A 27821-nucleotide genomic window follows, 5' to 3' on the forward strand; every position below is an offset into this window, starting at 1 on the left:
CAGTACAGGGAGTTGAAGAAGAAGAAATTATAACTAAACGTTGTACCGTCCACTGTACAGTAGTACCACTTCCTTCCTTTGATCATACTGACATCTGCACTGGAGGCCTACCTTCCACATGAAGTCTTCCTTGAATAAGCTTTTTTAGTTATTGTCCCTTTAAGTTCCCTCAGCATGGAGAAGTCCACATTGCCAGATCCTTTGTCACCCATTGCTGTTTAGCGGTCAGGGAGGCGGGCCCTCCGTCTGTACTGTGGTCCTTCCAGGTGAGGAGATCAGAAGGTCCTCCGTGCCTCCGTTTGTACCCTCTGTGCCCTGTAATGCCACAGCTGAAAACAAACTAGACCTTCAGTAAGTTCCCTGTGGACTAAAGTAGAATATCCAGCCCTTCCAGGCATCTAAATTGTTTTGAAATGAATTTTTCCAAGTAGTTAATATAGAGCAGATCGTAGGGGTGAAAGAGAACTGAAACTCACTTTATTGATGAAAAAAAAAATTCTGTTTGAACCCAGGGGGGAAGGACAGAGAGATCCTGCACACAGTAGTACCCCTTTGACCTCTATGAGAACTCATCTTACACACTACATTTCGTCACTGCTTTGTGTGAGGACCTGGCAACACGATATGGTGGAAAGACCATAGGCTGGAAAATCAGGCAGACCTGGCTGTGAATGCAACGTCTGCTCTTTTCTAGCTGTGGTCTTTGGTTAAGTATCTTAACATTTCTCAGTATTAGTTTCTTGTTTTCAAAATAAGTATTGTAGGGGCTTCCCTGGTGGTCCAGTGGTTAAGATTCTGTGCTTCCACTGCAGGGGGTACGGGTTCAATCCCTGATCGGGGAACTAAGATTCCTCCATGCCCCGTGGTGAGACCAAAAAAAAAAAACACAATAAGGTTTGAATCAGGTCATTGTAAGGATATGGAAGGTAATTTATGTAAAGCCTCTTGCCCGTAGTAGGAGCTTAGGAACTGCCAGTGTCCTCTCCTTTTCCCTCCCCCGCTCTCCCCACACGTGTGGATTCTTGGGAATCTATATTCCCAGCGTTAGAGGTGGGAAGGTTTGCAAAGGAAGAGGAGGGAGTGGGGACACTTTGTGATGCTGTTAAATTCACGGCAGGAACAAAGAGGCTAATAGTCTTTCTTATTCTTCCTTTAGCATCTGTGCTTTAATGTCACATCATCAGATGTTTCATAATCGAGAGTAACTCTACAGGAACAGGAACCTTTCTGTTGAACCCTCTATCCTCTACAGAACCCTCTATAGAAATTGTGTCTAGCACAATTTCTATAACGTAATAGGTGCTCCTTCAATACTTGTTGAATGATTGAATTAAACTAGTACTAAAACCTGCAAATCTATAAAATTGTTGTTTAGCATCTGTTGTAACAAACCAAAAAAGTACTATTTCCTTGAAAAAAAAAGGGCTTACTTTGGAACCCTCCTTTTTACTGGAATTCTACATGTGTAACTGTTTAAGGATTATTCTCATGGTTCACAGATCAGTGACTACCACTCGGTTGTATGACAAAACCAGCCAAATTCAGTCGGCATAGTTCATTTAAGGGATACAAGTAGGTAATTAGTCTGGGGAGGGCTTAAGTGCTAACTGCTGTGATGGAAGAATCAGGAAGTAGACTATATAAATGAAGGGAAAAGAATAGGAATCTTTAATTCTGTTGCCTTCTCTTCACTTCCACTTAAGTAAAACTTTTAGGTAGGTAATATATTCTTGTGGTGAAAAATACATGTAGAGCAGTATCTACAGTGAAGAGCCTGTCCCCTTCCTCAGCCTTGGACACCAGTCTCTTAGGTTCTCCTTAGGTACAGAGGCAATGGTTTCTTTTGGTTACTTTCAGAGATGGTTTTTGCATAAACAAGAATATAAGAGTTTGTATACCCCTCTTTGTTGTTAAAACAGTAGACTATTTCACACTTGTTACATCTCATTTTTTCTCTTATATATCTTGGATATCATTTTATATAAACACATAAAGCCAGATAGGTCTCATTTTTTTCCCAGTGGCTGCATAGCAATCCATTTATAGATGTACCAGAATTATTTACCCACTCTTCTATTGATAGATATTCTGTTAGTTTTCATTCTTCCCTGCTGCCATGCTGCAAGGAATACGTTTGTACATACTCTTTTTTGAAGTGGGTATATAATTTTAATCCTAATCTTGTTCTACTCCAGAAAACCCGACTTAAATTCCTAAACCACCTACAAAGTCAAACCCCAAACTTCCATCCTTCTAGGAAAAAGGAATGGGTATTGGGGCATGACTTCAACTTTCACCTGCCAAGCTCGGAAAATTTTCACTTGATGATAACTTAAAGAAAAACTAGGTATCGGCACCATTTAATCACCAGTTCCTAAAAACCTGAGAGAAAATTTTCTATTAAATATTATAACCAAATTGTTATGATCGGGGTATTATGATGATAGTTTAATACAATAGCATTTTACGTCTGTGCAGTATTCAGACCTTAACTTGTTTTGACTTTTTCATACTGAAAACTGTTTATTTATTTACTTTGTACCTTATTCTTTCAACAGTGTAGAAGAAAGTTTCAAGACTTTGTTTTGGTCAATATTTGGGTTGTCTGAAGTGACTTCCGTTGTGCTCAAATATGATCACAAATTCATAGAGAATATTGGATACGTTCTTTATGGAATATACAATGTAACTATGGTGGTTGTTTTACTCAACATGCTCATTGCTATGATTAATAGCTCCTATCAAGAAATTGAGGTAAATCTGCTTCCTACCCACTGTGTCTGTCCTTGCCATTTCGTTCTAATAGCACACTGTGTCTGCTTTTGTGCCCTGTGCTGGAGCTCCTGATCTCGTCAACAAAGAGGCTTAGACCAAAGCAGGGCCTTTCTCTGTGTTTTCCATCTGGATAGGTGGTAATACAGCTTCTAGTATATTCTAGGAGCACAGCAGGGTCCTCATGAATTTACCATCACTCTGCCTTCTCTCAGGGTATATTGCTGAATTAGTGTCTAGAAGAAGTATTGGCCATAGGGAAATTATTCTCTCCTATTTTGGCCAGCCAACCATCTGAAAGATCCCAGTAGAGGAATTACTAGGTGCCTGGTAAACTTTGATGATGTTCTTTATCTAGTCAGAATTTTTAGTATTCTAGAAATCACTTTATTTTTGTTTGGGATTGGGCTCGATTTGGTGCCTTTCTTCATCACTGTATATATATTTTCTTATGTACTCCAGTTTAGTGTGCTGTATCTCTTTAGTGCTTTACTGTTTGTTAAGTCCATCGAGTCTTTCTATCTGTGTTTTAGAAACACGTAAGATAGTGTTCTCAAAGCAGAAGTTAGGTCCTCCAGAGTTGAAAACTGGTACTCTGAACACCTGCTTGGGTGTAGCAATGGCAGACTGGGCAGTGTGAAATGACTGAGCCAACTTCTTCCAATCATGGACGGGCTCCGTTTCTTCTCTCCATTCTTCCTACCAGATAGAATGTTTATGCCCACCACCAGGGGCAGCACTGAGGATAAAAGGAGATTAAGACAGACACAGGCCACTGGGGGCCTTATGTGACATTTGAGTACATATGGCAGACACATAAACTCCAAAGTGCAATTCATCTGAATGCTGCTGTCTTTTTCCTTTGCCCTTTATAATATGCTGTGTCTACAGCCTGGCTTGGATGGGTGTAGATGAGGAGGGGAACGGAGAACTATTGTTGAATACACAGAATTGGAGGGGGTGGGGAGGGAGGGAGGAATTAATCTTTTCATCCTTCCTCGACCCTGAATTTTTCTTGTGCTTATGCTTTGTTTTTTAGATAGGGGACAGGAAATTCTGGATAAATTTCAGTGGGTACAGACAGAGGCATATGGAAGAGAAAAAAATTTTAAATATCATGAAAATGATATTACTTAGATATTATATAGCCCAATAGAGATAATATGCAGATAAATGTATATATGCCACTTTTGTATTTCAAAAGCATAATGTATGTTCATTGTTAAGATCCTACTGAAATCAATTACTAGACTTTTTAGTTTTTAAAATCAGTTGTTATATTTTTTCTGTTTTTGTGACACAGGATGACAGTGACGTAGAATGGAAGTTTGCTCGCTCAAAACTTTGGTTATCGTATTTTGATGATGGAAAAACATTACCTCCACCCTTCAGTCTGGTTCCTAGTCCAAAGTCATTTGTTTATTTCATCATGCGGATCATTAACTTTTCCAGATGCAGAAGGAGAAGGCTACAGAAGGATATAGAAATGGGAATGGGTAACTCAAAGTCCAGGGTAGGTATCAAAAGCTTTCTGAGACCTGAAGATAAATGTTTTGTCTTTCTCCTTGTCTTTTGACGTTTGTTCAATAATTTTTATGTGTGAACTTAGAAGATGTTGAAAGTAACCGTCCATTCCATAGTCTTTCATAGACTAATACTTAATGTCTTCATAATATATCAAGAAGTCACTTAGTCTATGCCTTGTTTTTGGTCAGAATTTCATGTAAACTACCAAATTAGAAACAACCAAACAAAAAACTTCTTTAACTTGTTAAAAGTAAACAGAAAAGTTATTGCTAGAAAACACTTTGTTTTTTTTGTGTGTGTTCCATGCTTCTCAATTGTTATTCTGAAATTAGATAGTTCTATCCTCATATTTTTCTCTTGGTTGTATATATAGTTCACCACCAACATATTATTCTTATTTGTAGAAACCCTTTATTGGGCTAAATAATCGTTTTTCCTTTAATATCATAAACTTGATACAGGCTTAAAAGCACCCCCAAATATTAACCATAAATGCTCCCTTTTATAAATAATCAAGAATGGTTTGTTCTTGAGTCACGCTGATTGAGTCAAAGTATTTTAACAAAGATGAGTTCCATGCTAGCTCTTTAGTATCAGGAATCAGGAACTTAATTTGCAGAGGTAGAATTGGTATAGGAGACAGAAGGATATTGGCAGAACCTCAAATAATAGGGAGTGAAGCAGACAGGAGCAAAATTAAAATATAATTTTGCCTAAAAGTTGTGAAAATGGAGCCCACAATATAGCAATGTTACCTCCACGAAGTTCATATTTTTCTCAGTTGATGCTGGGGAAAAAGACAGGATTAGTGCAATTTAATTTCTCATTTTTTAAAAGAGATGTGCATTTCCAAGATTTGTAATACTCTACATTTTACTCTTTAAGAAGGTAGCCTTTTAAACCTTCTTTGTTTGACCTGAATATGGGCTCTTAAGGCTCTTTAGACAGTGATTGGCTACGATTTCAAATAATATCTCACTGTATACTGTGAGAAGCAGCATAATGTAAGGAAGAGAGCCTTGGCATTAGACCTGGGTTTCAATTCTGGCTTAAGGCTTATTAGAAAGTAACATGGATAAATCACTTCATTACCCTAAGCCATAGTTGTCTCACCTGAAAGAGAGAAAACTTCACAGGGTTATTGTGAGGAGGATACGAGAGGCACAAAATTCCAGCCTCAACAAATATCAGTGCCCTTCCTCATTCACAGTTTACAAAGTGCTCTGCCGTATATTTGAACCTCATGCAACGCTGTGAGGTAGGTATTATTATTCCCATTTTATAGATAAGACCACTGAAGCCATTAAAACAACTCACCTATGCAAGGTCACAAGAGCTAGCCAGTGTGGGGGTAGTCGTGGAATTGGCGTTTTCCGGCCTCAGAGGTCTAACTCCTTCTGCTGCACCTGGCTGCCTCCTGCCCACCTGGCTGCTCCTGCCCAGAGCAGCTGTGGCTCTGGCTTGGTTACTGCCCCGCCTTCTCCCCACGGGCTGTGCCTTTAGCTGCAGCTTAGCTGGTGTCTTAAAGGGGTTGGGTTCTAATTGCCATCCTGGGCAGCTCCTGCTACTGCTGAGATGGACTTTGTTTGGAAGGCAGTTTGTTTCTCTGGGGATTGATTATTATTCTCTGAGGCTTTATTATTTAAAAGGGAAGCTGTTCAAGCATGGGAACTCACAGCTCCAGCACTTCACACCCTCAAGTTTTCTTTCTGTAGGCAAATGATTTCACTGACATTTGACTTCATTCCTGATACTGTCATAATGTAGAAGGGGAGAAACACTAACAGGTTGAGAGGAGCACATTCAAGTTGGCTGTGGCTACCTAGACCCCTGTTATAAAACAAAAACAAAAAAACCCAGCTTGCTCACAGGGATGTGAGGGGGGCAGCTGTGTTCTGTTTAGGGTGTCCTCTCCTGCCTGTATTGCAACAGCGGCAGGAAGAATAGCTTTCTTCAGAGACGTTGCTGGAAACAGAAGAAGGTTGAGCACTGATCTTTCAGGAGCCATGCTGCTTGGCTTCCTAGTCTGCCCATATCTGGTTAAAAACTGCCATTTGGGGACTTCCCTGGTGGTCCAGTGGCTAAGACTCCGCGCTTCCACTGCAGGGGGCACAGGTTTGATCCCTGGTCAGGGAACTAAGATCCCGCATGTGTGGCCAAAAAAAAAAAAACCTCCTTTTTTTTTTCTCTTTGCGGTACGCAGGCCTCTCACTGTTGTGGCCTCTTTCGTTGCGGAGCACAGGCTCCGGACGTGCAAGCTCAGCCGCTCCGCGGCATGTGGGATCTTCCCGGACCGGGGCACGAACCCGTGTCCCCTGCATCGGCAGGCGGACTTTCAACCACTGCGCCACCAGGGAAGCCCTGCTGCTTTGATTTTATTTCTTAAATTGTTCATGAGCTGTTTTTATCTCTTTAATCTTATTAATCTTTATAGATACTCTCTGTCTCCTGAATTTAGTAAACATTTGGAGAAATTATGTTTCTGCTTTTCTTGTTTAGAGGACAGGAAGGAACCTCAAGAAATCAATCTAACGTTTACCTCTAACCTCAGTCAACAGTCAGAGACTGACCTCTAGTGGCAAATAGGAAAATTAACTTTGTTAGCTGAGGTTTTCTCCTGCCACAATCCAAAGAGGACAAAACCGGGAGGATCCTTACCTATAAGTGCCACTTCCTTCCCTTCTAGTGTCCCACCGCTTCCTAAGTTATGATGGTGGGAAGACAGGTGGTGGAGTGAATACATTTTCTTGGATAAAGGGCCCTGCCTTTGAATCACACTGTATAGGTAGCAGCTTATCTGTGAATAAGATGCAGGCCCCGTTCACATACGTGAAGGGTAGACAGTAACGACAGTCTCCTCTTGCTTTCTGTTCTTACCCACTCAAAAGTTAAACCTTAAAAAGAAAGAGAAAAGAAAAAAAGCCAAAATACCTTAGTCCAGTTCTCTCCAAAGTGTTGAACCTGGCACAGTGTACTTCCAAGATACTTAGGAAGACGTTTTGTTTTGGCTCATGTTTTAGGATTACAAAATACCAAATGATACCCTATACCCTCTGAACTTGTAGTGTGTATCTGTTCAAGTGTAGGAGAGGAACACAGGCTCAGGAGCAGATAGAGTTGCTTCTGTGCAATTTCTCCTTCTAGATGCCATGAAGACATTTTGATAAAGTGTACAAGGACCCCAGGAACAATTATGTTTAACACGAGACAACTTTAAAAAATATTTTTTCAGTTAAACAGTTCTATTACAGTACATCTGTCCAACATTTTGATAAATGTGAGTGTGTTGCTCACATTAATTTTTGCCTTTGGAAATATATGAAGTCATTCATAAAACTCAGCTTCCACAAAATGTCCCTCAGAAATGTTGACTCCAGAAAAGTTATGAGGGAGAATAAAGTAGATTATATTTATGATTTCCAAATAAATGTATTCTAATTTACTAGGCTAATTGTATTTTTTCCTAGTTAAACCTCTTCACTCAGTCTAACTCAAGAGTTTTTGAATCACACAGTTTTAACAGCATTCTCAATCCGCCAACACGTTATCAGGTAAGCATTCATTAGACATATCTCTTTATCTGTATGTAGTTCCATATATGTCTCTGTGTTCATGTGTGTGTGTGTGTGCATGTGTGTGTGTGTGTGAGAAAAGTGAGTAGAATTATATTCTTCTGTTCTTCAGATGTGCTGTGAGGGTAGAACAGAACAGAGAAAATGGTATGTTAGAGGGCGCTTTAGAAATCAGAGTCCAAGTTCTTCCTCTTCTTCTCCTTCTTCTTCTTGCTGTTGTTTTGTTTATTTGTTTGTTTGATTGAGGAAGAAGAGTTCCTTTGTGATATTGAAAGCAAAGTGTTGCCACAATTTCCGAAGATCACTTTCATACACCTTGAGCTGGAGAACGCAGTGGGAGATGTGGTATATTAGGAAAATAATGTTCTCACAGTACAAAAAAACCTGGTACATTTTGCCAGATAATCTGTTTTTCAAATGGAATCTTAGGCTATACTGTTGCATCAGTACTACTTTAAAATACCTGTTTCCCTTTGATCTTGGATGTGACATTTCAACACTATTTTCCAACTCAGAAGAGGGTATAGTCCTTCCCATCTGGTTGATAACTTTGACTACCAAATCTTTAGATTTCTGTTGAGTACAAGATCACAAGAATGAGGATCAAAGAATTTATAATGAATGGTAATGTCAATTAATGGGTGTACTCCTGTTCATATGATTTTCTTGGAAACACCACATTCTGCAAAATTGCTTAGCACACTGACTGTCAAAGTCTTACTTTGTAATGGTTACGTTATGTCCCATTATATGGTTGTATTTAATTTATCAGCCTTCTATTGATGGAAATAGAGGATATTGCCAATATTTAGCTATTACAAGCAATACAAGTAAGTAACCTTCTATACATGATATTTGAAACGTGCAAGCCTATAGAATTGTCTGGTTAAAGTATATGTGCATTTTAATTTTTTAGCTATTATCAAACTGATTTTCATGGAGCTTGTACCAATTTATGTTCTTTTTTTTAACATCTTTATTGGAGTATAACTGCTTTACAATGGTGTGTTAGTTTCTGCTGTATAACAAAGAAAATCAGCTATATGTATATATATATCCCCATACCCCCTCCCTCTTGTGTCTCCCTCCCACCCTCCCTATCCCACCCCTCTAGGTGGTCACAAAGCACCAAGCTGATCTCCCTGTGCTATGTGGCTGCTTCCCACTAGCTATCTATTTTACATTTGGTAGTGTATATATGTCAAGGCTACTCTCTCACTTCATCCCATCTGACCCTTCCCCCTCCCCGTGTCCTCAAGTCCCTTCTCTACATTTGCGTCTTTATTCCTGTCCTGCCCCTAGAACCATTTTTAGAACCTTTTTTTTTTTTAAGATTCCATATATACGTGTTAGCATACGGTATTTGCTTTTCTCTTTCTGACTTACTTCACTCTGTATGACAGACTCTAGGTCCATCCACCTAACTACAAATAACTCATTTTCATTTCTTTTATGGCTCAGTAATATTCCATTGTATATATGTGCCACATCTTCTTTATCCATTCATCTGTCGATGGACACTTAGGTTGCTTCCATGTCCTGGCTATTGTAAATAGAGCTGCAATGAACATTGTGGTACATGACTCTTTTTGAATTACACTTTTCTCAGGGTATATGCCCAGTAGTGGAATTGCTGGGTCATATGGTAGTTCTACTTTCAGATTTTTAAGGAACCTCCATACTGTTCTCCATAGTAGCTGTATCAATTTACATTCCCACCAACAGTGCAAGAGGGTTCCCTTTTCTCCACACCCTCTCCAGCATTTATTGTTTGTAGATTTTTTTGATGATGGCCATTCTGACTGCTGTGAGGTGATACCTCATTGTTGTTTTGATTTGCATTTCTCTAATAATCAGTGATGTTGATCATCCTTTCATGTGTTTGTTGGCAATCTGTATATCTTCTTTGGAGAAATGTCTATTTAGGTCTTCTGCCCATTTTTGGATTGGGTTGTGTGTTTTTTTGTTATTGAGCTGCAAGAGCTGCTTGTAAATTTTGGAGATTAATCCTTAGTCAGTTGCTTCATTTGCAAATATTCTCTCCCATGCTGAGGGTTGTCTTTTCGTCTTGTTTATGGTTTCCTTTGCTGTGCAAAAGCTTTGAAGTTTCATTAGGTCCCATTTGTTTATTTTTGTTTTTATTTCCATTACTCTAGGAGGCGGGTCAAAAAGGATGTTGCTGTGATTTATGTCAAAGAGTGTTCTTCCTATGTTTTCCTCTAAGAGTTTTATAGTGTCTGGTCTTACATTTAGGTCTTTAATCCATTTTGAGTTTATTTTTGTGTATGGTGTTAGGGAGTGTTCTAATTTCATTGTTTTACATGTAGCTGTCCAGTTTTCCCAGCACTTACTGAAGAGGCTGTCTTTTCTCCATTGTATATTCTTGCCTCCTTTATCAAAGATAAGGTGACCATATGTTTGTGGGTTTATCTCTGGGCTTTCTATCGAGTTCCATTGATCTATATTTCTGTTTTTGTGCCGGTACCATACTGGCTTGATTACTGTAGCTTTGTAGTATAGTCTGAAGTCAGGGAGCCTGATTCCTCCACCTCCATTTTTCTTTCTCAAGATTGCTTTGGCTATTTAAGTTCTTTTGTATTTCCATACAAATTGTGAAATTTTTTCTTCTAGTTCTGTGAAAAATGCCAGTGGTAGTTTGATAGGGATTGCATTAAATCTGTAGATTGCTTTGGGTAGTGGAGTCATTTTCACACTGTCGATTCTTCTAATCCAAGAACATAGTATATCTCTCCATCTGTTTATATCATCTTTAATTTCTTTCATCAGTGTCTTATAGTTTTCTGCATATAGGTCTTTTGTCTCCTTAGGTAGGTTTATTCCTAGGTATTTTATTCTTTGTGTTGCAGTGGTAAATGGGAGTGTTTCCTTAATTTCTCTTTCAGATTTTTCATCATTAGTGTATAGGAATTCAAGATATTTCTGTGCATTAATTTTGTATCCTGCTACTTTACCAAATTCATCGATTAGCTCTAGTAGTTTTCTGATAGCATCTTCTTTTTTTTAAACATCTTTATTGGAGTATAGTTGCTTTACAATGGTGTGTTGGTTTCTGCTTTATAACAAAGTGAATCAGCTATACATATACATATATCCCCATATATCCTCCCTCTTGCGTCTCCCTCCCACCCTCCCTATCCCACCCCTCTAGGTGTTCACAAAGCACCGAGCTGATCTCCCTGTGCTATGTGGCTGCTTCCCACTAGCTATCTATTTTACATTTGATAGTACCACTCTCTCACTTCGTCCCAGCTTACCCTTACCCCTCCTTATGTCCTCAGATCCATTCTTAGATTCCATATATATGTGTTAGCATACGATATTTGTTTTTCTTTTTCTGACTTACTTCACTCTGTATGACAGACTCTAGGTCCATCCACCTCACTACATATAACTCACTTCCATTTCTTTTTATGGCTGAGTAATATTCCATTGTATATATATATGTGCCACATCTTCTTTATCCATTCATCTGTCGATGGACACTTAGGTTGCTCCCATGTCCTGGCTATTGTAAATAGAGCTGCAATGAACATTGTGGTACAAGACTCATTTATTTATTTAATTAATTATTTATGGCTGTGTTGGGTCTTTGCTGCTGCGTGCAGGCTTTCTCTAGTTGCGGTGAGCAGGGGCTACTCTTCGTTGTGGTGTGCAGGCTTCTCATTGTCATGGCTTCTCTTGTTGCGGAGCATGGTCTCTAAGTGCCCAGGCTTCAATAGTTGTGGCACGTGGGCTCAGTAGTTGTGGATTGCAGGCTCTAGAGCTGAGCTGAGTTGCTCCGTGGCATGTGGGATCTTCCTGGGCCAGGGCTCGAACCCATGTCCCTTGCATTGGCAGGCAGATTCTTAACCACTGTGCCACCAGGGAAGCCCACATGACTCTTTGAATTATGGTTTTCTCTGGGTATATGCCCAGTAGTGGGATTGCTGGGTTGTATGATAGTTCTATTTTTAGTTTTTTAAGGAACCTCCATACTGCTTTCCATAGTGGCTATGTCAATTTACATTCCCACCAACAGTGCAAGAGGGTTCCCTTTTCTCCGCACCCTCTCCAGCATTTGTTGATTGTAGATTTTTTGATGCTGGTCATTCTGACTGGTGTGAGGTAATACCTCATTATAGTTTTGATTTGCATTTCTCTAATAATTAGTGATGTTGAGCATCCTTTCATGTGTTTCTTGGCAATCTGTATATCTTCTTTGGAGTAATGTCTATTTAGGTCTTCTGCCCATTTTTGGATTAGGTTGTTTGTTTTTTTTGATATTGGGCTGCGTGAGCTGCTTGTAAATTTTGGAGATTAATCCTTTGTCAATTGCTTCATTTGCAAATATTTTCTTCCATCCTGAGGGTTGTCTTTTGGTCTTGTTTATGGTTTCCTTTGCTGTGCAAAAGCTTTTAAGTTTCATTAGGTCCCATGTCTTTATTTTTGTTTTTATTTCCATTTCTCTAGGAGGTGGGTCAAAAAGGATCTTGCTCTGATTTATGTCAAAGAGTGTTCTTCCTATGTTTTCCTCTAAGACTGATAGCATCTTTAGGACTCTCTATGTATAGTATCATGTCATCTGCAAACAGTGACAGCTTTACTTCTTCTTTTCCTCTCTGATTGCTGTTGCTAAAACTTCCAAAACTATGTTGGATAATAGTGATGAGAGTGGGCATCCTTGGTCCTGATTTTAGAGGAAGCGTTTTCAGTTTTTCACCATTGAGAATGATGTTGGCTGTGGGTTTGTCATATATGGCCTTTATTATGTTGAGGTAAGTTCCCTCTATCCTACTTTCTAGAGAGTTTTTATCATAAATGGGTGTTGAATTTTGTCAAAAACTTTTTCTGTATCTATTGAGATGATCATATGGTTTTTCTCCTTCAATTTGTTAATATGGTGTATCACATTGATTGCTTTGCATATATTGAAGAATCCTTGCATTCCTGGGATAAAACCCACTGGATCATGGTGTATGATCCTTTTAATGTGCTGTTGAATTCTGTTTTCTAGTATTTTGTTGAGGATTTTTGCATCTGTGTTCATCAGTGATATTGGTCTGTAGTTTTCTTTTTTTGTGACATCTTTGTCTGGTTTTGGTATCAGGATGATGGTGGCCTCATAGAATGAGTTTGGGAGTGTTCCTCCCTCTATATTTTGGAAGAGTTTGAGAAGGATAGGTGTTAGCTCTTCTCTAAATGTTTGATAGAATTTGCCTGTGAAGCCATCTGGTCGTGGGCTTTTGTTTGTTGGAAGATTTTTAATCACAGTTTCAATTTCAATGCTTGTGATTGGTCTGTTTATATTTTCTGTTTCTTCCTAGTTCAGTCTCAGAAGGTGGTGCTTTTCTAAGAATGTGTCCATTTCTTCCAGGTTGCACATTTTATTGGAATATAGTTGCTTGTAGTAATCCCTTATGATTCTTTGTATTTCTGCAGGGTCAGCTGTTACTTCTTCTTTTTCATTTCTAATTCTGTTGATTTGAGTCTTCTCCCCTTTTTTCTTAATGAGTCTGGATAGTGGTTTATCAATTTTGTTTATCTTCTCAAAGAACCAGCTTTTAGTTTTATTCATCTTTGCTATTGTTTCCTTCATTTCTTTTTCATTTATTTCTGATCTGATCTTTATAATTTCTTTCCTTCTGCTAACTTTGGGGGTTTTTTTTGTTCTTTTTTCTCTAATTGCTTGAGGTGTAAGGTTAGGTTGTTTATTTGAGATGTTTCTTGTTTCCTGAGGTAGGATTGTATTGCTATAAACTTCCCTCTTAGAACTGCTTTTGCTGCATCCCATAGGTTTTGGGTCATGGTGTTTTCATTGTCATTTGTTTCTAGGTATTTTTTGATTTCCTCTTTGATTTCTTCAGTGATCTCTTGGTTATTTAGTAGTGTACTGTTTAACCTCCATGTGTTTGTATTTTTTACAGTCTTTTTTCCTGTGACTGATATCTAGTGTCATAGCATTGTGGTCGGAAAAGATACTTTTTACAATGTCAATTTTCTTAAGTTTACCAAGGCCTGATTTTTGACCCAAGATATGATCTGTCCTGGAGAATGTTCCATGAGCACTTGAGAAGAATGTGTATTCTGTTGTTTTTGGATGGAATGTCCTATATATATCAATTAAGTCCATCTTGTTTAATATGTCATTTAAAGCTTGTGTTTCCTTATTTATTTTCAGTTTGGATGATCTGTCCATTGGTGAAAGTGGGATGTTAAAGTCCCCTACTATGATTGTGTTACTGTCAATTTCCCCTTTTATGGCTGTTAGCATTTGCCTTATGTATTGAGGTGCTCCTATGTTGGGTGCATAAATATTAACAATTGTTATATCGTCTTCTTGGATTGATCCCTTGATCATTATGTAGTGTCCATCTTTGTCTCTTATAATAGTCTTTATTTTAAAGTCTATTTTGTCTGATATGAGAATTGCTACTCCAGCTTTCTTTTGATTTCCATTTGCATGGAATATCTTTTTCCATCCCCTCACTTTCAGTCTGTATGTGTCCTTACGTCTGAAGTGGGTCTCTTGTAGACAGCATATATATGGGTCTTGTTTTTGTATCCTTTCAGCCAGTCTGTATCTTTTGGTGGGAGCATTTAACCCATTTACCTTTAAGGTAATTATCGACATGTATGTTCCTATTACCATTTTCTTAATTGTTTTGGGTTTGTTTTTGTAGGTCTTTTCCTTCTCTTGTGTTTCCTGCCTAGAGAAGTTCCTTTAGCCTTTGTTGTAAAGCTGGCTTGGTGGTGCCAATTTCTCTTAACTTTTGCTTGTCTGTAAACGTTTTAATTTCCTCATCAAATCTGAATGAGATCCTTGCTGGGTAGCGTAATCTTGGTTGTAGGTTTTTCCCTTTCATCACTTTAAGTATGTCCTGCCACTCCCTTCTGGCTTGCAGAGTTTCTGCTGAAAGATCAGCTGTTAACCTTATGGGGATTCCCTTGTATGTTATTTGTCACTTTTCCCTTGCTGCTTTTAGTATTTTTTCTTTGTAGTTAATTTTTGATAGTTTGATTAATATGTGCCTTGGCATGTTTCTCCTTGGATTTATCCTCTATGGGAGTCTCTGTGCTTCCTGGACTTGATTGACTATTTCCTTTCCCATGTTAGGGAAGTTTTCAACTATAATCTCTTCAAATATTTTCTCAGACCCTTTCTTTTTCTCTTCTTCTGGGACCCCTATAGTTCAAGTGTTGTTACCTTTAATGTTGTCCCAGAGGTCTCTGAGACTGTCCTCAATTCTTTTCATGCTTTTTTCTTTATCATGCTCTGTGGTAGTTATTTCCACTATTTTATCTTGCAGGTCACTTATCCGTTCTTCTGCCTCAGTTATTCTGCTATTGATTCCTTCTAGAGAATTTTTAATTTAATATATTTTGTTGTTCATCATTGTATGTTTTCTCTTTAGTTCTTCTAGGTCCTTATTAAACATTTCTTGTATTTTCTCCATTCTATTTCCAAGATTTTGGATCATCTTTACTATCATTATTCTGAATTCTTTTTCAGGTAGACTGCCTATTTCCTCTTCATTTGTTTGGTCTGGTGGGTTTTTACCTTGCTCCTTCATCTGCTGCATATTTCTCTGTCGTTCCATTTTGCTTAACTTGCTGTGTTTGGGGTCTCCTTTTCACAGGCTGCAGGTTCATAGTTCCCATTGTTTTTGGTGTCTGCCCCCAGTGGCTAAGATTGGTTCAGTGGCTTGTCTGGGCTTCCTGGTGGAAGGGACTGGTGCCTGTGTTCTGGTGGGTGGGGCTGGATCTTGTCTTTCTGGTGGGCAGATCCACGTCTGGTGGTGTGTTTTGGGGTGTCTGTGAACTTAGTATTAATTTAGGCAGCCTCTCTGCTAATGGGTGGTGTTGTGTTCCTGTCCTGCTAGTTTTTTGGCATGGGACATCCAGCACTGGAGTTTGCTGGCCGTTCAGTGGAGCTGGGTCTTAGTGTTGAGATGGAGGTCTCTTTATAGAGCTCTCGTCAGTTGATCTTACATGGGGCTGGGAGGTCTCTGGTGGTCCAGTGTCCTGAACTCGGCTCTTCCACCTTAGAGGCTCAGGCCTGACACCAGGCCAGAGCACCAAGACCCTCTTGATGTCTGCTTTCCTTCCTGCTACTCTCCTTCTCCTCCTCCCTTAGAATCCTCTCGCCAGTGAAGCTGCTTGGTTTTCTCTGCCAGCCACAAAGAAGCTGTCTTTAACTCTGTCCGAGGTTGGGTGGAAGTACTTGAGTGCTCTTAGATGACCAAGTCATGTTTATTATCCTTCCCCTACACGGTAGCAGTTTCTCATGAGTAAACAGTTCTCTATTGATAGTGTGCCTTTTATCATCCTTTTGGGTCTTCAAATGATTGTAACAATTTTCCCGTTTTATACTAGACTGAAGGGACTATGAGTCACTTTCCTTTTCATGCATGTTCAACTCTTTTGCTCCTGCCTCATTTTGCCAGGATACCGTTTCTTTGTGGGTACCTGTGCAGGTGAGCTGGGTCCTCTGCTCGGGGCCTCACACAGGAGGCTGCACGGGAGCTGCTGGTCAGGACTGGAGACTCATTTAAGGCTCCAGATCCTCTAGCAGGCACATGGTTGTTGTTGGAATTCGCTTCCTTTTGGTTGTTGAGCTCAAGCCCTCAGCTGATAGAGACCATCTGCTATTCCCTCACATGTGGGCCCCTCTCCAAAATGGAAGTTCACTCCTCGGGCAGCCGTCCTGTCACAGAGTCACCTGAGGGCCGGGCGTCCTGTCCTGGGGCTCCTTTCCTCAGGTCCCAGAGATGCCTGAGCGGTGGCCTCCTGTCAGGGGCTTCCCAGTCAGGTGCAGTCACCTGAGGGCCGGGCTTGGGGTCTGAGTCATGTGGGGCGCTGGACACTCACCTTCTCTGCTCCCGAGTGCGCCATCGAGGGCTTCGGCCGGCGTCTGAGCCCGGTTTATATTCTTAACAATAAACGTACAAGAGTGCCCGTTTCCTCCTTAATATACCAATAGTATGTTACCAAAGGTTTTTGTCTTGTCCAAATTGATAGGTGAAAATGAGACCACAGTGTCACATTTTACTTTGCATTCTTTGTAATGAATGAATTTGACCATCTTTTTAGACTTAGTTTTCTATATGCTTAAGACCCAATATTTATTTGCTTTTCTTGATGGGCTCTTTGTTATAAATTAGGAAGAATTCTTTTAAGAATTAAGAATTAATTTTAAGAAAATCAGCCCTTTATCTGTGATAGGAGTTGAGAATTTTTCCCCCAGTTTGTTGTGTGTCTTTTTAATATTTGTGGGTATTTTTTCCCAACCGTTTAGAATTGTGTGTAGTCAACATTACAAATTGTTTATGGCTTCAGATTTTGTGTCCTATTTCAAAAGCTCCTCTCCTATATGAGGATATTTAAGAAATGTTTTACCCATATTTTCCTTGGTACACTAACGGTTTCACTTTTTACATGATAATATTTGATCTGTGTAGAATATAGTTTGATGCAATGTGTGGATGGGGATCCAAATATATTTTTTTTCTAGATGATTACAGAACTGGGTGTGTTGAATAATCTGTCTTCTCTATTGATTTGAAATATCACTTTTATCATTTACTAAGTTCCCATATCTACTTAGATTTATTTCTGGGCTTTCAATATGCTATAGAACCATATTGTTTTAATTACTATAGTTTAAAACAAAATCAAACAAAATACACAGAAACACATACATATGTCCTTACTTCAAGACTCTTACGTGAAGAGACTCTTACTCAAATTATATTGCATAATTTTCCTGGTTATTCTTTCTTGTTTATTTTTCTCCTTAAACTTTAGAGTCAGCTTGTATAATTTGCAAAATATTCTGTTGGTATTTTACGGGTTGTGTTAGCTTAAGAAGAATTGACATCTTTATAATGTTGTGTCTTCCTTTTCAAGAATATGACACACCTTTCCATTTGTTCAGATCTTCATTCGTGTACCCAATATCACTTTAAAGTAGTCCTCAGAGTGTTCATATTAATTAGGATTAAGTGGTGCAAATCACACAGAACCACCAAATACCAACCACTAGTAGCTGAAAGAACATAGAAATGTGCTTCTCTCTTCTCTTCAAGAATTCCGGAGGTGGTCATTCCAGGGCTGGTATGGTACCCACCACTGTCAGGGTCCCAGGCTGTTTCTATAATATTACTCTGTCATGATTGGCTTTCATTCTAACATGATCTTACAGTCCAAGAAAGCTACTGGAGCTCTGGCTATTATATCTGCATTCCAAAATATAGTCAGACAGTGATAGGGAAGAAAGATGCCTCCTTCCTGTAAGGAACTTCTGTAAAGTTACACAAACAGCATGTCTGCAATGGAGGCTACAAAATAATTCTTAATTCCTAGTGGCCGTGTGCTGAGCTAAAAAACCAGGGAAGAGAACTGGCAGTCTCTGCCAAAGTGGATTATATTATTTGTCTTGGTGCTTTACACATACTTATATCTGTTATTTGATTTATAAGTTTCAAGTTTTATCTTTTGACCCTCCAGCTGTAAAATATGAAAAAATCAGTATATTTATTTTATCTTTCACCATTTTTCCCCTCCTCCTCCCAGCTTTTGCTGGTTAAATCATTAGAATTGTAGGGGTGGAACAAAAAAACCTTTCCTCTACCCATTAGGTTCTGTAGCTGGGGTCTGTGAATTAAACTAACAAAAGGCAGATTAACAGAAGAAAAAAAAAAACAGAGTTTATTTATGCATGCAAAGTGCAAACACATGGGAGAATTTTGTGATGAGTAACTCAAAGGGGTAGTTAGAAATTGAGGCTTGTATATCATCCTAAAAAGGGCAATGAATTGTGGAGAAGTGACAAGACAAAGGAAAGAGGATGTCTTTGGGCTCCCAGGGGTGGTAAATTGTGGGAACGTGAGTGTATATATATGGGGAAATTAATGGAAGATTAGGGTTACTGTAGTAAGGTTTGTGTTTGTGCAGAGCCATCTCTGAGCCAACTTTCTGTTTCTAGTGGTGGTGCTTGTTTCTCTTCCTCTTGGTATGGGAGAGGGGAGGGGGAAGACCTTCACAAAGGGAAATTTATGTCGTGTTCTTGGGCAGTTGGGAAGAAGGCAGTGAGCTCCTTCTGTGTCTTCTGCTTCTTAATTGCTTTCAGCTCAAAGTAATCCTATGTCAAAGTGATATATTTGAGGGTGATATTTTCTGATCCCCTTCACTACCTTGTTAGATTATAATTCACATTTGTTTTAGTTTTAGTCCCACAGCTAAACAGTCAGTACTCACCACCAGTCTTTTGGCCTTAATTTTCCATTAATCTCTTTGTCAGGTAAAGTTTGTCTTCCTCCAGTTTCTTCAAAAAGAGCTCATGGGGGGGCTTCCCTGGTGGCGCAGTGGTTGAGAGTCCGCCTGCCGATGCAGGGGACACGGGTTCGTGCCCCGGTCCGGGAAGATCCCACATGCCCCGGAGCATCTGGGCCCATGAGCCATGGCTGCTGAGCCTGCACTCCGCAATGGGAGAGGCCACAACAGTGAGAGGCCTACATACCGGGGGAAAAAAAAAAAAAAAAAAAGAGCTCATGGGAACTACGTTCTCTGAGTTATTTCATGTCCTAAACTGTTTCCTATTTTCTATATATTCATATTAACTAGCTGTAAAATTCTTAGATATGACTTTATTTTCTTGATGTATTTGTAAACATTGCTCCAATGCTCCTAGAATGGAATGTTGATATGGAAAAGTTTGAGGCCAGCCTGATTATTTCTCTCATATAGTTGACCTGAGATTTTGATTTGAATGCCCAAATTTTCTTTGTTTATCTTTTGAATCCAATAACTTGCAATTGATTGTTCTGTAGGTGGATCTGCATGAATTTTTCCTAGCATGGAGTATGTCCTTTCAAATTGTACATTCAAGTCTTCTTTTATTTCTGAAAAATTTCCTTGAATTATACCTTGAAATATTTTTTCTGTTCCATTATTTGAGGTCTCATCTTCAGAGATACCAATTAGATGCCTGCTGAATCTTTTTTTCTCTATTCCTTTTGAATTTTTCATCCATTTCTCTCTTTGGCTCCTTTTTTTCCCATCCTGTCTTTTATTCCTGTCTGTTTTCATATGTGCTGCTTCAAATATATCTTTCATTTCTGTGATGATTTAATTTTTTTCTTCCTCCTCTTCTTGAGATTTTCCAACTTATATATCATTTCCTACTTTGACTTACCATATTTTCCTTGTGCTCTTATTTTGAAGACATGATTGGTCCCTATTTTTAAAAGATTATGTTTCAATAATGGTGTTATGTGTTTTCATCTCTTCTTTAGCATTTTTCTAGTGAGTGTTCTCTATTTGCTATTTGTTAGTTTCCTTTTTTCCTTGGACTGTCTTAGTGTATATGTTTTATAGATTCCTTACTGACTATTACTCAGTTTTGAATGAAGTAAGTTCTTCTCGGACCAGCTGGTTTCAGGAGGTTGGAGTCGGGCCAGAGAATTCCAGGGCGCCCGTCCCAGATTAGTAGGAATTTGCCTTTAGGCACAGCATTGTGTATGTGAGTTCAACTTATTCTTTATTTTCTCTTGTCAAAAATAGCACTGCAGGATTGTTCACAAGGCAGACTCTCCCTCTCCACCTCACTCACAAAGTACTTCTAGCAATTATGGCTTTTCTTTATAATTTCTCCTTCAGCCCTATAATTCTAAGCTTCTGTAGCCTTTGTATCAAAAGGTCAAGGACATTCTCAGCCATGAATGTCTGCTCTTGGCATTTCTCCATATCCCCATTTGACCTTTACATATAACCTTTCTAAAAAAGAATATGGATTCCTTTAAGTCTCATTAATGAGGGAGTTAGTGTTTCTGTTTCCTATTCTCCTTATTGCTTTTGAGTGATTTGGAAGAAGTGGAGAAACTTCTAAGTATATTGTTAAATTGAAAATGGCTATGCCTCCGCATGAGATGATCCTTGCTAAATGCCTAGAGACTCCAGAATCCTGTATATTTCGTATTTTCTAAAGAGAAGAATTCCCTGTGCCTGTGGCATAGTCTTCTGTAGCTCCCCAAAAGTGATAGCAGAAAAAGAGAAACTGAGGGAAAAAGTCTCAATCATCTATATATACCCCAAACTTCATATAAATGTCTTGATTACATTTAGATAAAAATCTACCTGTTATGAACTCCATGAGTGATAACAATTGGTTTATTTGTTATGAATTTTTGTTTCATGTAGTATGATTATGTGATTTACCTTAAAGAAATTCCAAATCTTAATCTGCTAAATGGGGATTTTTCCTTCAAAGGGGTGACCTTTGGAATACACTAATTCTAATGGTTTATATCACAGATCAGAATATTTCTGGAATATCTCTAAAGAGTTACGTCTATAATTAGTTTATAAGACACAAAAAAGTGCTTTGTTACTTTCTCAGTCCTGAACTCAGCTAATCATTCACCTTATTAACAAGACAGTGCCATCTGACTTCACATTTTTTCAAAAATAATCACATCCTGGGACTTCCCTGGCGGTTCAGTGGTTAAGATTCTGCGCTTCCACTGCAGGGGGCGCAGGTTTGATCCCTGGTTGGGGAACTAGGATCCCACAAGCCGCAGGGCTCGGCAAAAAAAAAGTTACATCCACCTTCAAAAAATATGTGGCCATCACCAATCAGGTCATCATCTTACATGTTTTACATTCAAATGAATGTTTCCTCTCCATGACAATTACTTCAAAGACAAGAGATTCAGATGTGTCTCAAAGGGCAACAAAGGAAAAATTTTTAGGTGCCTTAATTAATGGCAGTATTATTTATATTAACATTAATTATTACAAGCATGCAGAGGTAATTTTTATGTATATAAAGAATTTTTTTGAAAAACTGGGAATGATTTTTCTGTAGAACATAAAGCCTTGGAGGGATAGCTATGATTGAATTCTGCTCATGAATACCTGTGTTAATTCAAGTTAAAAGTACATAGATATGCTAATATGACCTTGAGAAATGAGAATATATTGTAAGCCTCCACCAAAGCTGGGCTGTAGGTTCTTATCTCTCTGCTCTCTTCTGTGGCAGCTCTGCTTTAACAACCTTCTTTGGCTTGGGAACACCTCTGGCTCAGATAGTGTTAGACTGTCTTCGGCCCACATGATGGTCTCTGATCTAATTCATGTAGTCTTGATTTTACTGGAAGTACATGGTAATATAAGGAATTCACCTTAAGCTTCATGACCCATTCAGGATATCCTCTGTTATGCATGGTCTTATGTTGTAAGACTACAAATATACAGTCCATGGCTTCAAGGATCTCTCCACTGGAGTGGAAGGGCAGCATGGAGGTGGAAGGAAGGGAAGGAAAGAAAAAAGTAGGTGAACGTTCATACAACCTTGGGATATGGCTATGTGGTATAAGTGAGATATAAATAAAATGGTGTGGGAACCCAGGGAAACCCAGAGGAGGAAAATATTTGAAAGCTGATCAAGTAGAAGAAGACGGAAATCTATTCTCTGTTTCTCCAAAGAACAAAACTTGGACCAGTAGTTAGAAAGTACAATGAAGCAGATTTTGACTCAATACAAAGGAATTTTTTAACAGCTACAATTGTCCAAAAATAGACCAAACCAACTGTCTGGAAAAAGTAGCAGGGTCTGAATCACAGATGTTTATTCAGAGGCTGTGCAATGGTGATCTGTCAGGGTATGTATGTCACAATGAGTGGTAAGAAAAAATGAAAAACACATGATTTCCAAGGACCCTTCCCTCCCTAAAATTCTGCTCTCTACTTCCAAGTTCTTTGTGTTCGTCCAAATCAATCTTATTACCTTATAGTCACACTTTATAGGTTGCTAAAATTCAGATTATAGAATCTGCCAATGTCAGTCAAATTTGGTTTCTCTGTAGGAGTAAATGAGGAAATAAATGTAAAAGTATCTGATAGATTACTTAACAATTGTTAGTTGAATTTGAATCAGTAAAAAATAAGCACGTGCAAAGAAAAGCTTTGATGCTTTCTGGAAAGGCAGGGCATGCACACATATGCAACCATCCGAATCTCATTCCTTCTCCCAGTCTTAATGGAGGGCTGAGAAATGAACTTGGATTTGTTTGCAGGAGATAATGTTTGAGGTAACTAGGACCAAGCTTTCCACACCTTGGATAGAGGAAATCCATAGTCCACTCAATAATATTACAATGTCTTCCTTAAACAGTGACTCACATGCTCATATTGAGAAATATGGATAATTTCTGGAGGTATGTGGAATGTGGAAGTTAATTTATAGACTTCTGTTGCATTAGTTAGCAATTTGACCAAGAGGGAAAGAAGATGATTCTGTTATTGATCGATTTAATTTGTGGTACTGGCTTTGATTAAAGAATCCATCAGAAATTGAGGTAAAGATAATATTTTAAATGATACTTTTACTTATTACTCACAAGTTTCATGATCTTTGCCTATAGTACCAGCATTATTAAGACGGGTTAATCAAAATTTTCTTTATAAAAGAAACATAAATGATAATAAGAATAATAGTTACATTAATTGAGCACCTTCTATGTAATTAACTTGTATTATCTTTTATAAGATAGACGCTAACATTTCCACTACACAGATTGTCACCAAGATTTGATTGTTTGTAAATAGCTCAAAACACACTCAAGTCCAAGCTATTTGTCCTTGTAGCCCACTTTCTCAACTGCTATACAATACTGCCTTGGGCTCACCAGACAAGCTACCTAATACAATGGAAATGGCTAAACTTTGTACCTTCTCTGAGCTGCAAATCATTTTGGAATTCACATCAGTTATCTTTCCAACGTGAACTAAGGGATGGACTATTACCAGGTAGTGTCATATGTGGGGAAACTGATTTCAGCCCAATAGCAGGTGTCTTCTTGCCTTTTAGAGAGACTCCAACTTGGTGCAGTGGTAGAAAAGTATATTTAAGCTATAAATATTAAGGTGAACATTTTTGTGGGATGCACGGAAAGCTTAAAACACATCAAATTTTGAAGGGAAAAATTTTAGCCTATAACTACCATTTTCCCTGTGGGTTAAAGATGAAATGGAGATGAATATGCCCTCTTCTTTTCCCTTCAATGAGGGAATTTAATCTGAATAGTTTTGTTCAGGATATTTCTAGGGAACTTGAACACTATATGAATGTTTAAAATATTTTATTTTCCTGTTATTGTCCCTTCTGGCAGTAAATGTAAGTTTTCATAGACTTTCTAAGTGTGGTTTTGGATAATGTTACATAAATGTTTTAGAGTATTATGCTAGGGAATATGGGTAGCAGTATCTTAGTCCTCAAACTTTATAAGTAATACCAACAAGAGCTGTCCTTTTCTAAGCAGGAACTATGCTTTTTACATGCATTTGATTATTTAATCTGTACAACTTATTAGTTGAGTTTTATTACCCCCATTTTATAAATGAGGAAATGGAAGCTTAAAGAGTTTAAGCACCTTTAATTCACTCAGCTAGTAAATAAAGGCCTACATTCAAATTCATAGGGTTTTTTTTTTTTTTTTTTTTTTTTTTTTTTTTGTTGTACGCAGGCCTCTCACTGTTGTGGCCTCTCCCGTTGCGGAGCGCAGGCTCCGGATGCGCAGGCTCAGCGACCATGGTTCACAGGCCCAGCCGCTCTGCGGCATGTGGGATCCTCCCGGACCAGGGCACGAACCCGCGTCCCCTGCATCGGCAGGCGGACTCTCAACCACTACGCCACCAGGGAAGCCCCTCAAATTCCTAAGTTTTTTACTCCAAACTTCTGCCTCATTTCCATTTTTAGAAGTTTCATTTTTTCTGGAGATAGTATTTCTAAATAATGCACTTCTGAATGGTACTAAATAAGACCCTTATAAGCCCTGAGTTATTCTCAGTTTCTTTACAACATGAAGTTTTTACAGCTTTGTTTGTAAAAGTGAAAAATATTTGTTTATCATGACTGAATGACTGTTGGCTACTGAAGATGGAATGAATGCCCAGGCTAGCGAGGCACATCGATTTGCTAGGCAGCATTAAAAACCTATTTATAAGAGTATTTTAATTGTTTTTATTTTATTATATTTTAAATTTTGATTATGGACTATTTCAAACACAGAAAGGTATCACAAAATGTCCTGTTGGACACCTATGTCACTACCATCCTACTTTAATAAATATTAACATTTTGCCATATTCTTTTCGGATCTTTTTTGTAAGGAAATTTTGATACAACTAAAATACCCCTACTCTATTACATTGGCTTTCATCCCTCCCCAGCGATCTTCACTATCTTGAAGTTCTTGTATGTTCTTCCCACGTATACTTTATTATTTACATAAGTATATTCATACCATTATGTATTGATACTAGTTTTATGTGGTTTTGAAATATATATAAATAACATTACATATTCTGGTTTTTTCACTTATCTTTATATTTTTGAGAATTATCTATATTGATACACATATGTCTTGTTTTTCATTCTAACTGTTCTATAATATCCCATTGTATGAATACACAATTTTTGTTTATTCCTCTGTTGACGAAAATTTAGCTTATTTTCCATTTTTGCCTATTATAAATAATGCTGTATTGAACATTCTAGTAAATGTCTCCTTTTGCACATTTGTAAGTGTTTTTCTGGGTTGTGTACCTGGGAGTGGTAATATCAATTTCTATTTCCAGTAACAGGGTATAAGAGTTTCCCAATGTTCTCACAAGAACTTGGTATTATCAGAATTTTTAAATTTTGCAAACTACAAAACAACTTCCCTTTATACTTCAAAAACGTCAGCATCATGAAAGACAAGGAAAGGCCAAGGAGCTGTTCCAGATTAAAGGAGACTGAAGATACATGACATCTAAAAGCAACATGTGATCCTTGATTGGGAAAATGAGACAGTTTGATCCATGTTAATTTTTCTAAAGTTTGATCATTGTAGCATGGTTATATAAGAGAACATTCTTAGAAAATACTCATGGAAATATTTAGGGATAAAATGACATGATGTCTGAAAATTATTTTCAAATGCTTTAGCAATATAATCATAATAGACACAGGGAGCAAGATAAGCAAATGTGGCAAATTTCTAACATTCGTGAATCAAGGTGAAAAGTCTGAAGTCCCTTTATTTTACTTTCAACTTTTCTGTGCGTTTGAATTTTTTTCAAAAGAAAAAACGTTTGCCAAACGTATATGTGTGAATTGGTATTAATTTTTTAAATGTACTCTTCTCTGATTACCAATGAGATTGAACATCTTTTCATACATTTGTTGGTCATTCAGTTTTCCTTTCTTGTGAATTTAAATTCTTTTTCCTAATTCTACTTGGCTGTTTGTCTTTACCTTAGTGACTTGTCAAAATTCTATCATGTCCTGGATACTGATCCTTGGTCAGTATGTTTTGCAAGCAGCCTGTCTCCCTCTTTGGTTTGTCTTTTAACTTCATGTAATGGTTCACTAAGGAGTCGCAGCCTGTGAATGTATGAAAGTGACTTTGTTTTCAATAATTTCCCACTAACTGTCTTCTTTTGAACTCTTCTTTTCCACTGAATGGAGGAGCCCTTTACAACACCTTGTCAAGGCTCCATAACTTTCCAGTGACTTTGGGTTATTAGAAAGTCTCATGTTTGTAATTAAAGAGATAGTTATGTTTATTTTGAAACTTGAGAATTCCCTGGCAGTCAGTGGTTAGAACTTGGTGCTTTCACTGCTGAGGGCCGGGGTTCAATCCCTGGTGGGGGAACTAAGATCCTGCAGGCCATGCTGCAGGGCCAAAAATAAGTAAATAAATAAGTAAATAAATAAAAATTATTGAGAGAGAGAGAAAAAAAGAAAGAAAGAAAGAAAGAAAGAAAGAAAGAAAGAAAACCTCTCCAAATCAATCTAGCACTCTTCTCCTCACTCCTATAGCACAAGCTAAACCTCTGAAGGTGATTCCAGTGGCTGAAGGCTGTGGTCTGCTTTGTCCACACCTCCTCCTGTTAGCTCTTCTAGGTGTTCATCCTGTGCTATGTGGAGAGGCAAGGGGAAGAAGCTGAAAGGTAAACATTTTTCCCTTGAGTTAACTGCAGGTTGCAGTCTCTTCCTTGTTGTTCGTCACTAGTGCTCTAACACTGATCAAATCCTGATGTCCTGCTTGTGGCCGTCACCAAACTGCTGCCTGTCTAACTGGGCGGGGGCACGTTTAAAGGGTTTGAGAAGGCGATGCACAGCTCCCTGATGCAGAGATCTGGCTCTCACTTGAGGTGTGGATCTAATTTTCACCTTTCCCATAAGGAGAGCCCATTGTCCAAGCCCCATTTATTGAAAAGATTATCGTTTCCCACTGATGTGTATTCCATCCAACATAGTGGACATTTGTCTCTGTTTGTCAAATATTGAGAGTACAGGTTGACCCAATGGCTGTTCCTCTCTTATCACAGTTCTTTTTCCTTTCTGACTAAATTACCAGGATCAGGCCAGCAAGCCTGCTGGAACAGCCATCTAATTGGAAGCAGGATGCCAGGCTCCCTTTCGTACAGGCAACCCTAAACTTTACATTGCCTTGGATTTCCTTCTTCCCTTCGCTTCTAGGAGGCGGGCTGCACCTTCTCCCTTCCACACAGGTAAGGGAGAGAATAACCTCTCTCCCCGCAAAGCCCATGATCCCTCCCATGTCTCACTCTCTTTCCTAATGTGAGGTGAGGAGAAAGTAGTTGGTAAGTTCAATACTGATCTAGTGAGTCTCAGTAAGCCCTGAGGGGAGGTGGATGGCTGCAGCTGCAGGGGCCAACGTGGTCTTAGACCATGGTGGCTGACCTGGTACTTAGCATCCTTTTTCATCAGTCTTGGGTTTATCAACAATTCCAGGACAGCAGGAAAAATCCCATCTGACATAAGATTACATGTTATTGATATTCTTCCTTGTATGAAAGTTTTAAATTGTCCTAATATGGTCAGATGTATCAACATTTTCCTTATGGCTTATCCTTTCTGTTAGCTTTCTCAAGAAACAT

At 38.6% G+C, this 27821-nt stretch overlaps 1 protein-coding gene across 5 annotated transcripts in view; it reads left to right on the forward strand.

Moving 5' to 3' along the window:
- Positions 1–27821, forward strand: part of TRPC3 (transient receptor potential cation channel subfamily C member 3) — an 81171-nt gene that overhangs the window by 46436 nt on the left and 6914 nt on the right. For 3 of the 5 annotated variants that reach the window (XM_033856715.2, XM_033856716.2, XM_019928073.3), the window contains 3 exons: positions 2559–2754; positions 4076–4285; positions 7767–7850. In XM_033856715.2, the coding sequence (XP_033712606.1) occupies positions 2559–2754; positions 4076–4285; positions 7767–7850 (490 nt within the window). The remainder of the gene's footprint in view (positions 1–2558; positions 2755–4075; positions 4286–7766; positions 7851–27821) is intronic. The other 2 variants (XM_033856717.2, XM_073804869.1) reach the window with 2 other exon arrangements.

Source organism: Tursiops truncatus, chromosome 5 (genome assembly GCF_011762595.2).
Source record: "Tursiops truncatus isolate mTurTru1 chromosome 5, mTurTru1.mat.Y, whole genome shotgun sequence".
NCBI lineage: Eukaryota > Metazoa > Chordata > Mammalia > Artiodactyla > Delphinidae > Tursiops > Tursiops truncatus.